Genomic DNA, 13,600 nt, shown 5'->3' on the forward strand with positions numbered 1-13,600 from the left:
GAGTCGTATTCTCTTTTGGTGAAAACTGCACATGATCTAACTCTTTGAATAAAATGTACTTAAAAAAAACAAAAAAAACATCTGTCCTCCCCCAGGTGTCCATCCTACTGTACGTGGCTGACCTCATTGTGCGGCTGATGTGGAGGCGGAGCCTGGATCCAGACAACTTCTCCATCCCGTACCTGACGGCGCTGGGAGACCTGCTGGGCACCGGCTTCCTGGCGCTCTGCTTCCGCTGGACGCCGCTGCTCCAAGGACTGGGCCTTTAATTTAATGAAACCCACCGTTTCTCCCCAAACCCACCGTCCACTTCTCTCTCCCACCCTACCAGTCTCACCATCGGGATGTCGTTGTTCGCACGGGTAAAGCTGGACAGCACTTTTTGTTTTTGTTTCAAAATGATCCCTTTTTTTGTTGAAGGTGGACGGTTTTTCTTCCCCCCCCCCCCCTTCCACCCTATGGACCAGTCAGTGTCAATAAGTTAACAGTAGGTCTGAATTAAAAACGTGCCCATACTGCTAGGAGTGACCCCTGGGTGGTCAACGAACATCCAAATGCTGGGGACGAGTTTAGAGGTTTGACCAAATGGCATTTCCCCAGTAGAGCAGCCACGTTGAACGTGAACCTAAGAGCCCGTATCAAAGTGAAACTGAGGACAAGGACCTTTCTGCCGTACTACTACTGTACATACAGTTAGTAGTACCCACCATGCCAGACTGCTTTTAGTTTTTGTTAAGCGTGTGGGACAGTATATGGATGGAGATCTGCTTGGACAACCAGTAGTCACACACTGGTTCACACTTGGAGGATGTGCTGTACTATGCATTTTCTGTTGAAATGTGTAACACTTGTGTGAAACAAACACTATGATTGAATTACCCGAGTCAGAGCAAATAAGACCGTTTTCCCGTTATTCAGATCACGGCAGACTAGAAGCACGTTACTCATTAAGGGACTCATTTCTCTTTTGTTGAATTGATAGTTTACAGTCCTTTAAGATCACAGTAAAATATGGAGTGTGAATTTGAAGGTTCTCCGAGTACAATGAACACCCTGGATCTTACTTTGAAGTGTGTACTGAAAATGTCATGATACCATAGCCCAGGAAGCCTATTTAGTTCTAACCCAGTTTGGTATCCGATTCTGACTCATTCTATTGTTGAGAACTTCCGTCAAAATGAATTATAATTTACCTTTTTGACACATTTTTAAATGCTGAGAAACTGGTCATAGACAGTCCTAGGAGCATGACATTCTAAACAAATATTTTGGTAATGTTGACTGCTCCCTCAGCATTTAATGTGTATACAATAAAGGTGACTCGGAAAGCCTTATTATCCATTGTTAATAGTTTAAGGGGGCCATCCAGAACCACAAAACCTCATTAGCATCACAGTTAAATTATGTTCATATAATAATGTGCATATCGACAAGATGGTCTTCCTTCTAGCTTACAGTATATGCCGTAATATTTAGAAATGCTGTTTTCATATTCCACTCCTGATCATATGTACCTATAAAGTATATTAATAAACAGCATATTCCACCTATTCTATTGGCATTGTAAAAAAGAAAAAGAAGAGAAACCTGTGGTCAACAGGTTAAAGTTTTGACGTGCCTCAGGAATGCATACTTTAGCTTAGTAACTAGTTGGTAACTGGGATGTGATCCGCAACAATGCATCCATAATAAACAGTGAAATATAATCTTACACATAAACACTATTTGTTACTACCGCTAAGTGGTAATAGTCAACTGTATTCAACTGTCACAGTTAAAAGTAAGATTCTGGATAACTGTTCCAATACCAGATGTTTAATGTGCCGTCTGTCCGTTCAATAGTGCTTTGCTAAAAGCGGCTTTAACACACTGTTGCACAGTAGTTTTGAAATTATAACATATCGAGTGTTGGTGCGTTTTTGGAGTCTTGTCAGCCCACTGTGTGCTTCTCAAATAGTGCTGCTATCAGAATCAGAGCCACAGTTCAACCAAACCCATCATCACCAGTGAAAACATACAGATGTGTAACCCACTAACCTCTAAACCCTAGTTTACCTAAGTTCTTCATACAAGTAAGACGCGCAAACGCGAGAAGCGAACGCAGCTTGTGTGTGTGTGTGTGTGCTACAGCTGCGCCCTCTGGTGGTGGGCGGGTGGTGTCACAGCGGGACAGACAGACAGACAGACACACAGACATGATCTGCAGGGTCTCATAGTTAGTGCTCATTGCATTCGCAATCACTGCGTTCGCAACTACAAATAGCTACAAGCTCACAGTGTGTTTCTTCGCTGCATATACATCTCAGAATATGGATGCTAGTTTCCGAGTGAAGTTTCAAGTCAGCAGCGGGCTTGAGCCCTGTTTTCAAATCAAATCAAATTGGTCTTAATATATGACTTAGGAATCTAGTATTGAGACATATGGTCCGCATCTGGAAACGTTGATATGCAATGCTTTTTGGGTTGAATACCATCAATATATCTTGTACTGAAAAGTACAGTGCCACCGTTTTCTCTGGTAGGCAAACTGGTTCGCCTCACCTTCCAGCAGCACATGAATGTGTTTAAATTCGATGTGGTAGAGCAGCGTGATATCATAGCACAATACCCGTTGCACCCTTTTTTGATTGCACATCCAATCCAAAGTTGCCAAAGTGTTTAAAATGTGTCTTTGTCTAAAAGTCACCACACCACACCGATCGGTATCACAGTCAGAGACTTTATTAAAAACATTGTATTTGTTCATTACGTGAAACGTCTTACACGTCTTACAACGGTCACACTGCCACGTTCTAGTGTGTTAAGGGGTTTGCACTTTTTTCCATTTGCCTTTGCAGAAAACGATGCAACAGTCCTCGTGACCTCAGCGCCTGTACTTTCTTTGGCGTGCGTAGAGATGCTGATGATACGTGGTAAATGTGTGGCGAGTGTATGCTATTTTATGGACAGTTCTATTTTAATAAAAACCAACAGTGTCGTCAAACGGAGTAGTAATGTTTATGGTTCCTGTGAATGATTCAGTGTGTGTGTGTGTGTGTGTGTGGGGGGGGGGGTTCTTGGGTACGATCAGTCGTTTCAGAGTGATGGAGTATCTTAGATCGGGTGCAGTACTTAGTTTAGACAGTATTTGGTTTAGACTAGTCATTGGTTAGACCAGTCATTAGTCCTACAACTACAACCTATCTCAAACCCTCACCCTAACCTCCCACGGGGGAGCACACCTAAACCTAACCTTAACCCATGTCTAACCAGTGACTAGTCTAAACTAAGTATGCACCCCTCTTAGATCAGAATTGCTTTTTTCCCTAAGAAACAGAAATGATGAATTATGGATATCTGAAGACATTCTGCCAAAGTGAACTGGGCAGTTGGCGAGCAGATGTGTGTGAAATCAGTTTTCATTATTAATCCTGTTTTATAGTTCTGTGGAATCGGTTTAACTGCTTCTTGAAATCAGGTTCACAGTTTTTGTTCACTCAAAGAAAATAACGTGGTGAAACTCGATTGACAGGAACCATTTAACCAAATTGTATCGTCATCATTACACATCAGTGAAATCCTCATTATCAGTTGAACTGTTGGCAGTTAGTGTAAAAAAAGGAACTCTCACAAGTTCTGTGCTTTGGTGGTTTCAAGAAGCAGTAACTGAACGTCACAGTTTGTGCTGATTCACTGTTCAGTCCGTTTCATAGTGACTCACCACAACCAGCTCACTGGCTCGACTGCACAAACATCTACTTATAAACTGTGGAAGATGTCAGACTTCTGATCAGATACCCTACATCAGTGGTTCTCAAACTTGTTTAGTATCAAGTACCCCCCATAACTTTTCTTTTGCATTTCAAGTACCCCCCCAGTAGTGTGTACACACGGAGTTACAGACCTGTAAGGGTCCATTTGGAAACCCCCTCAAGGGACCATGAGGGTCCCTGGACCCACTTTGAGAACCACTGCCCCACATGTCATACACCATTTCCTAAATTCCTACTGAACTGTATTAGTCCTCTGAATTCCCAAAAGACGAGAATAATGTTTCAACAAGTTACAGTATGCTTAGCCTCGATACCCAGGCTTTTACAGTATGCTATACCCTCAAAGCAGCTGAGAGAGGGGAAGGGGAAAACGGTCATCAGCAAGTCACAGCTTCTTGTAGAATATGGCTTGAGATAAACCGCTGCGAAACAAAGACAACCGCAAAAGGCATCAGGCTTAATAAAAAAAAACAATACTTACAGTATAAAGATGCAGCTTCCTACACACTACCCATTCAAACAGATGAAGTATTGCACATTTACAAAAGCATGCTCGAGGGGATCACAGTTTTTATTTATTTTTTAGTTTAAAGCAAAAATGACACTTTGATAGAGGTTTGGGTTGTGCCGTAACTCTGGTGAGATATCTAAAATAGCTTCTCCACTGATTATTAAATGACATTCCAAAATGTTCTCCTCATTTACTTCCATTGCCCATTGAAACAGGTCTCAAAGGCACCGTTTTAGCACATTGCTATTGTTCATGCAGTCATGCACTCTTTTAGCACATAAACAAATGCTAACAAAGCCGATTCTATACCAATTACCAAACCCATATTATTACTTTTTTAATTCATTATATTTGCATTTGTTTACATGCTAAGAGTGTTCCTTTGAGATCTGTTTCACTGTGCGGTGTAAGATGAATTTTAAATCAATAGAGACTTTTCCGCTTTGCCAGTCGCCAAATGTTGGAATGACATCATGGGAAGGTATAACTGCACACCACAACCCCTCTACCAAAGTGTACATTTCGCTTTAACCCATTAAAACCAGGAAAGCATCTGTCATTTTAGATTTTAGCTATAGAGCACATTGATTGGCTATTCATAAATAGCAGATATACAGTACAAGCTCATAGCATGTCACTTTGTGCCACACTATGAGCTTGTATCTGCTATTTTTGAAAAAGTTTGAAAACCACTATAGCAACATACATTTTTCAGAAAACTGTTTGGATTCAGAAGGCATTTCTATTTTATGGGTTAAGTGACAACTTGTTTGCCAACGCTGGCACATCTACAGACACATTGCCAGTAGTTTTCTCCCTCTGTCATGACAAACCAAATAATGTACAAGTATAAAACATGCACACCGCTCTCTCAACCCGGCATAATATCCTTGCTGTTTATTAAAAAAGAATCTCTACCTGAAACTCCAATTACATTTCCATAATTCGGAGCCATAAATTCCATAGCGTTTGGCCGGCTGAAACAAGGCCTTGTAAAGGCCATGACTGTGGGTGGGTGACCCTTTCCGTGCCCATGTCCTCCCTGACAAGGGAGGCTCTGACTGGGCTCCAGATCAGGGCCAGCACTGCCTCTGACCACAGCTATGTGGTTGTTTGTTCAGCCTACCTGCCCAGAGCTAAATGCAGACGGGGATCCGGGGCACATCCAAACTATTACTGGAAGCAGAGACACCAAAGAAACCCTGTGATATACTTCTAAAGGCAGGGGGCCTAGACCGACACACTAAACAACTCCCCTCCCTCCAAGATAATAATTATAATATTTGTTTAGGGCTCCCCTCCCCTCCAAGATAATAATTATAATATTTTTGCCAATCAATAAATCAATACATATTACAATTTTACTCTGTGATAATTGTACCCTTTTAACCACTTCCATCCTGACATCCCTATTTTGGGGATATAATTTGTAGACGAACAATACAAATACAAATTAAATAAAAAGGCTATTGTTTCTTCACAATTTTAGATTTCTTTTAAAGAATAAAGTAGGGCATAAGTGGTTAATATTGTGACACATTTTAATATTGTGTGCTACATTTGTATTCATCTAAATATATTTCTATTGGTGCCAAATCTTTCTGAATGATGGCCTCAGGGTAGTTTTTGTCCAAAAATAATGGGCCTAATAATAATATATAGACTTTTGGTTTAGGGCCCCTAAAAACCTTGGGCTGGTACTGCATCCTGGATGCGTGGAAGAGTGTGAATAAGACAATGTGATAAAGTTATAAAAAAGCACAAGTTGGAAAAGGCTGTGTTCAAGTTCTGCTGTTCCCCAGAAGCCTTTGTTATTTTTGGCGACCATTTGTGTGCAAAAGATGAGTGATATGATCTTACTTGGAAGCCAAACATTCACACCGAAAGAAAAAGCACAACTCAGACAACACGTTCATATCAAATTCATTCATGTTCACAAAATGAGGAGTCCGTCGTCTCTGTGGATAATAAATACTCTGGGCATACAGTAACATAAATAAAAAGGCCTTGCAGAGAGATCGGCTTTCAGACAACACGTCGTAGTCTGTTTCACAGTCAACACACTCACATGTGTGCAAGAGAAGAACCCGCTTCCCGACAGTGTGACTTCTTTACTTATGGCTCACTAGGCTGAAATGAAACGGGCCTTGAGGACGTATGTTTACCGCAGCAGGCCCTCTAGATTTGACTCTAGCAAGAAGGCACATTCACATCTTCACAATCCATGTGTGCAGGCCTCATGGAATGGCATGAAAGGGAATTCAACAGCACTAAGCTGTGGCTTATTCTGTGCTTGGAGATCATTGAACTTCAAGCAGCCACCAGGTTAAATAAAACATCCTGATTTAATTCAGCTGAACCTCAAAGCTCTGAAAGACTGTAATCCAAATGCAAATGAATGACCCCCCCCCCCGCCCCCCTCCCCTCGTCGCCCCCTGTAGTTCCTGCTGAAGAGGCAAATTGCCAAAATAGAAAAGGTTGCACTCACTGAATCTTGACTCCCTGAGTCAAATCCAATGACCATTGTTTGAGAATCCCAAAGAAAGGCCAGTCCACCTCGTTCTCCAAACCCTTTCACAGTGCCAGAAAACCCTCAAGTTCTCTCCTTGACGCTTAATACCTGATTTATATTCGGTTGTGCGCCATATCGCACACCGAAGACAGCAGATCTAGAAGCTCACAATGTGGCGCACTGCGACGGGTTGTGAAGCTTCCAGATTTGCTATTTTCGCCGTGCAACACCTGGCACGCAACCATTTATAGATCAGCCTTAAGGCCCATTCATACACCAGTTTTAGGTGATGAGGTGACCACCGTTTCGGTGTCATCCCCCGTCGTCACTGCGTCCTGAGGTACTGCGGCGTGGAGTAGTTGAACAGCAGGAAGTCCATGCGGTACAGGTTGAACAGCTTCCGCTGGTAGAAGGGGCTGATGTCGTTGAAGAAGCGCGCCGACATGTCGCCGTCGGTGCGCGTGCTCTTGCCCGACGTGGGGAAGCGGACGGCGCCGTCGGCTCCGATCAGCCGGAGCACGGCCTGCGCATCCGGCTCCAGCGTCTCGTACTTGCCGACCACGTCGTAGTGGATGAGGCACGGGTGGCACAGCGAGTGCACGCGCTCCCAGTGCTCGTTGAAGGGCTCCTCGCGCTGCGTCCGCGCGTCCACCAGGTACTGTACGAACTCCTGGAAACGGAACAGGACAGCACATGTGTATTTCGTTTTCAGTCTTTTGAATAGTCTAGTTTTATTCATATTTTAGTCATCTGAAATTATTTCGTGTTAGTCTAGTTTTGGTCGACTAAATGTCGAAAATGTGTTTTGGCAGGCCTTGATGGCGTCATAATTACTGATTTTAGACGTGGTTGCATGCTGAAAATAGCCAATCTACAAGCTCACAACACGTCACAGTGCGACGCGTTGTGAGCTGTCTCTTGTCCATTAGTCACTCCCTTATATTTTAGTGTAGAAATCAACGCTACCTGGAAGGAGACGTCGCTGCCCTTCTCCAGCGCGTCGGGCTCTGCGTCGGCGCGGTGCCGGCGGATGATCTTGGTGCCGTAGCGCTTGTGGAAGGCCGTGTTGTAGCTCCGTGTGAACTTGTTGCGGTAGGCCGACACCAGGCGCTCGAACGGCTCGCGCACAAACACGAACTTGAGGTAGGTGCGGAGGCGCTGGTTGATCTCCGAGACCGTGTACTCGGAGAGCGTGCGGAGATTGCCCGCCACGTGGGCCTCGTTGGCGGGGATGTCCAGGGGGTCGGAGTAGCGGCCGTCGCCGGTCAACACCATCATGACCCGCTTCCAGTTGGTACAGGCCACCTGGACGGCGAGAGTTGATTGATTGAAAATTGTATTAACAGATTGCAGAATGGGTACAGTTCAAGGAAGGTACAGGTCAAAACAAAATCCGCTAGGAGGATAAAACCAGAAAAAGCACTAAGACTACGGGTCCTTCATTTTCAATTCATCAAAACATTTAAAGCATCCCTATGTAAAGTGCACACAACACATGCTAGCGTAGATAAAAGTGAATACGTGATTAAACTGATTCTGAATAATAGCTATCAGTATCTAACATTTCTCTAGTGACCGTAGTTCCACTATAAAAATGGTGTTCAACTATTTTGATAAGACACTCGAGATGTGCAATATTAATCTCAAATATAAAATAAAGAAACACCTGAAGGACTCTAAATGATAATGCTCTGACAAGCCTGTTTTCAAGACTTCAAGATTACTCTCGCAGCACAGTACAGGCTTAGTACATGGTTTAAGTCTTTTAAAAACTTAAACCCTATACTTAATACTGACCGTATTCCCAAGGGCTCTATGCTAGGCACCCTCTTGTTATCACTTTACACTAAATATCGTATAATAGCCAATCTACGAGCTCACGTCGCAGGTCATTAAGAGCTTGTATACGAGCTATTTGTTGTTAAATTGTAGCGAGTTCAAACCTTGTATGTCCAAAACTGTTATTTCTTTAAATTATTGTAAAAACATAAAAATGATCACGATGTGATGCGTTGTGAGCTTGTAGATCTACTATATTCACTACTTTTGTGTGACACTCTTTTATGAAGTAGGGCATTAATCCAAATAAAAAAGAAATATGTAGAGGTTTCTGCACATTGTGAGCCTTGTCAAAGGAACATTTGTTCCGTCGCTTTGTGACGAACACCAAAGTCATATTGAATGGTGTTGACGGAGATCTCCAGGCAGCTCCTCAGCAGTGGTGGAAAGTAACTATTAAAGTACCATTTTGAGGTATTTGTACTTTACTTGAGTGTTTCCAATATCCAATACTTTGTGGACGAGGCTCAGTATACAGACCTTGGATACGTATAGCAGTGGACGAGGCTCAGTATACAGACCTTGGGTACGTATAGCAGTGGACGAGGCTCAGTATACAGACCTTGGATACGTATAGCAGTGGATGAGGCTCAGTTTACAGACCTTGGGTACGTATAGCAGTGGATGAGGCTCAGTATACAGACCTTGGATACGTATAGCAGTGGATGAGGCTCAGTATACAGACCTTGGATACGTATAGCAGTGGATGAGGCTCAGTATACAGACCTTGGATACGTATAGCAGTGGACGAGGCTCAGTATACAGACCTTGGATACGTATAGCAGTGGATGAGGCTCAGTATACAGACCTTGGGTACGTATAGCAGTGGATGAGGCTCAGTTTACAGACCTTGGATACGTATAGCAGTGGATGAGGCTCAGTATACAGACCTTGGATACGTATAGCAGTGGACGAGGCTCAGTATACAGACCTTGGATACGTATAGCAGTGGATGAGGCTCAGTATACAGACCTTGGGTACGTATAGCAGTGGATGAGGCTCAGTTTACAGACCGTGGATACGTATAGCAGTGGATGAGGCTCAGTATACAGACCTTGGGTACGTATAGCAGTGGATGAGGCTCAGTATACAGACCTTGGATACGTATAGCAGTGGATGAGGCTCAGTATACAGACCTTGGGTACGTATAGCAGTGGATGAGGCTCAGTTTACAGACCGTGGATACGTATAGCAGTGGACGAGGCTCAGTATACAGACCTTGGGTACGTATAGCAGTGGACGAGGCTCAGTATACAGACCTTGGATACGTATAGCAGTGGACGAGGCTCAGTATACAGACCTTGGGTACGTATAGCAGTGGACGAGGCTCAGTATACAGACCTTGGGTACGTATAGCAGTGGATGAGGCTCAGTATACAGACCTTGGGTACGTATAGCAGTGGACGAGGCTCAGTATACAGACCTTGGGTACGTATAGCAGTGGATGAGGCTCAGTATACAGACCTTGGGTACGTATAGCAGTGGATGAGGCTCAGTATACAGACCTTGGATACGTATAGCAGTGGATGAGGCTCAGTATACAGACCTTGGATACGTATAGCAGTGGATGAGGCTCAGTATACAGACCTTGGGTACGTATAGCAGTGGATGAGGCTCAGTATACAGACCTTGGATACGTATAGCAGTGGATGAGGCTCAGTTTACAGACCTTGGGTACGTATAGCAGTGGATGAGGCTCAGTATACAGACCTTGGATACGTATAGCAGTGGATGAGGCTCAGTATACAGACCTTGGATACGTATAGCAGTGGACGAGGCTCAGTATACAGACCTTGGATACGTATAGCAGTGGACGAGGCTCAGTATACAGACCTTGGATACGTATAGCAGTGGATGAGGCTCAGTTTACAGACCTTGGATACGTATAGCAGTGGATGAGGCTCAGTATACAGACCTTGGGTACGTATAGCAGTGGACGAGGCTCAGTATACAGACCTTGGATACGTATAGCAGTGGACGAGGCTCAGTATACAGACCTTGGATACGTATAGCAGTGGACGAGGCTCAGTATACAGACCTTGGATACGTATAGCAGTGGATGAGGCTCAGTTTACAGACCTTGGATACGTATAGCAGTGGACGAGGCTCAGTATACAGACCTTGGGTACGTAGCAGTAGATGAGGCTGTGCTTGTCGTCGACGATGAGGTGCCGGAGGTCCTCGGGGGAGAGCACCCTGCGCTTCCTGGTGTGAGTGAGACACGCCTCCTCCAGCAGGTCCCTGCGGTCCTGTAGGGACAGCCTCTGGGACAGCCACAGCTCCGACTGCTGCCGTCGAGGAGGACATAATAAGTACCAAGAACCAAGAGTTAGGCAAGCACAAAAACAAGAATATTAATCATCATACGTAAGAGGCAGAAGGGGAGTTTTTTCTGATCCTCGGGCGAAGAGGAAATTGCTTTTACAGTTTGGGCCACTGTGATGAGTGTACAGGGGGGGTTGGGGTTAAGACAGTGTCTTACTAAGGGCTACTACACACTGCAAGATATTATGCAATATGCCCCGATAATGCTCTCGCCGACCTTTTTTGGCGATCAACGGCAAAAACCTTGCCGATACCTACCCGAACATTTCCAGATATCTGGCACGTTTGATATTTGGATCTGTCGACACTCGCCGACTGGAAATCGTACAGTATGAATGGAGTTGCGATCACTCGCCGAGCAGATCCGTGCTACAGCCAATGAGAGCATAGTACCAGCCAGAGCCATAGAGTAAGAGTTACAACATTGAGGGGGCAGACAACTGAGAGCTCGAGTGCTGTTCATGTAGCCTGGAGAGTGACAAGCTGGAGTTTGAAATACATGTTTTCAACGAGGGGGGCACAAATATCAGCAATTTTAGGCATGTGTGCAACATGACAACTATTTAAAAGTATTGTACAAATGTACAGTGACAACTAAAGTCTCTGTAATGTTTATGTTGTACCATTACTAAAAAACGATCTAAAATAAAGGAAATTAAGATCATTAAAGCTGGGCTGTTGTCTGAGTCCAGCGCATTCTGCCAATTTCCGGTCCAGGACATTGTCGCTCTTCGCAATGCTCTTCGCCAATAGAATTCTATGTAGAAGAGCCGCCATTTGACTGGCCACATGAAGTGAACGGAGATGTCGTAACTCTGTCTTACTCTATGGCTCTAGTACCAGCTAGGTGGCCAGGAGAGGATCGCTGGCCCGTTCCACCGCTAGTGCCCGCAACAAAAGAATGTCTTGTCATTTGTCCTGGACTCCCGCTTTGTACCGCAATATTACCGTCTAGTCCTGTATAAGCCTGCAATATTTGTGAGCGGGAGAGGGGTGGGGGTGTGCTGTTTATTTGGGAGGAATCTGCGTGCAATTGAAATAGTTTGTGTTCATTTTGCGACTAGCAGCTGCGCACGTGGAACACACAAGAGAGAGAGGGAGGATGTTCTCCTCTGATTGAACATAGTGTAGACTGTAGATGTAGCAGTGTGGCTCAGAGCCCCTGCCTGATGGCCTCATAGTGTAGACTGTAGACGTAGCAGTGTGGCTCAGAGCCCCTGCCTGATGGCCTCATAGTGTAGACTGTAGATGTAGCAGAGTGGCTCAGAGCCCCTGCCTGATGGCCTCATAGTGTAGACTGTAGACGTAGCAGTGTGGCTCAGAGCCCCTGATGGCCTCATAGTGTAGACTGTAGATGTAGCAGAGTGGCTCAGAGCCCCTGATGGCCTCATAGTGTAGACTGTAGATGTAGCAGTGTGGCTCAGAGCCCCTGATGGCCTCATAGTGTAGACTGTAGATGTAGCAGTGTGGCTCAGAGCCCCTGCCTGATGGCCTCATAGTGTAGACTGTAGATGTAGCAGAGTGGCTCAGAGCCCCTGATGGCCTCATAGTGTAGACTGTAGATGTAGCAGAGTGGCTCAGAGCCCCTGATGGCCTCATAGTGTAGACTGTAGATGTAGCAGAGTGGCTCAGAGCCCCTGCCTGATGGCCTCATAGTGTAGACTGTAGATGTAGCAGAGTGGCTCAGAGCCCCTGCCTGATGGCCTCATAGTGTAGACTGTAGATGTAGCAGAGTGGCTCAGAGCCCCTGATGGCCTCATAGTGTAGACTGTAGATGTAGCAGAGTGGCTCAGAGCCCCTGATGGCCTCATAGTGTAGACTGTAGATGTAGCAGAGTGGCTCAGAGCCCCTGATGGCCTCATAGTGTAGACTGTAGATGTAGCAGTGTGGCTCAGAGCCCCTGCCTGATGGCCTCATAGTGTAGACCAGGGGTCGGCAACCCAAGATGTTGAATGAGCCATTTTCAACCAAAAAAAAATAATTCAAAATCTACCTGGAGCCGCAAAAGATTTTTAAGCCTTAAAATGCTTATATAATGAAGACAACAGGGCTGCAAGTGGATATTAGCCTATCTATCAAAATAAAAAGTGCGCTATGGTTTAAGCCCGTTCGGAAATAGCGCACTGAGTGCACTGTGCAATGCAAACTAATAGGCGAGTGCGCTCCCGCGGTGCGCATTTCCGAACGCAGTCAACGCACCCTCCATTATTATGCCATGTTTTTTGCATTGTGTTCTTACCCGTTTAATGTGATTTCTGTGTGTGGACATCGCTGGAGAGCTTCTCAACATTGGGCACGTAAAATGTCACTTTAATCTTCACACACGATTGCAAGCTCTCATCGGTGAGGCGTGTGCGGTATTTGGATTTAATGTAGTTCATGTTTGAGAATATCTGCTCACAAAAGTACGTTGATCCAAAGATGGATAATACTCCAGATGCGAGTTTCTTCATGTTCACATAATTGTCTGGAAGAGCATTCCATGTTTTCCGTCTGTGAATGGCTTGCCACGTTTTATTTATTGTTTGATAGTTTGTCACTGCAGATTTAGCCATGGTGCGTCATGCAACTGCAGCCTGTTTTACGCAATCGCTACATTTACATTGTAAACGTGTACATAAACATTCAGATTCCAAATATAAAGTACTCGCCACATGTGCC

General features: G+C 44.7%; 2 protein-coding genes across 6 annotated transcripts in view; one reads left to right on the forward strand and one right to left on the reverse strand.

Annotated features, from left to right (window-relative positions):
- LOC310862452 (solute carrier family 41 member 3-like) overlaps positions 1-2,983 on the forward strand; it is a 31,472-nt gene extending 28,489 nt beyond the window's left edge. For all 3 annotated transcript variants that reach the window (XM_083770374.1, XM_083770375.1, XM_083770376.1), the window contains exon 11: positions 96-2,983. In XM_083770374.1, coding sequence (XP_083626500.1) covers positions 96-269 — 174 coding nt within the window. In that variant the 3' untranslated portion in view covers positions 270-2,983. The remainder of the gene's footprint in view (positions 1-95) is intronic.
- Positions 442-13,600, reverse strand: part of LOC310862454 (carbohydrate sulfotransferase 11-like) — a 48,398-nt gene continuing 35,239 nt past the window's right edge. Inside the window, exons 3-6 of one of the 3 annotated variants that reach the window (XR_014569572.1) lie at positions 10,735-10,902; positions 7,742-8,080; positions 2,258-7,445; positions 442-2,055 (exon numbers count right to left, since the gene is read on the reverse strand). Coding sequence is in view for 2 of the 3 variants with exons in the window: in XM_083770378.1 (XP_083626504.1) it covers positions 7,101-7,445; positions 7,742-8,080; positions 10,735-10,902 (852 nt within the window). In the remaining variant the exon portion in view is untranslated. Of the gene's footprint in view, positions 7,446-7,741; positions 8,081-10,734; positions 10,903-13,600 lie in introns of all 3 variants that reach the window. The other 2 variants (XM_083770379.1, XM_083770378.1) reach the window with 2 other exon arrangements.

The sequence above is a fragment of the Protomyctophum parallelum genome (assembly GCF_964188405.1).
Source record: "Protomyctophum parallelum genome assembly, chromosome: 7".
Taxonomy (NCBI): Eukaryota; Metazoa; Chordata; class Actinopteri; order Myctophiformes; family Myctophidae; genus Protomyctophum; species Protomyctophum parallelum.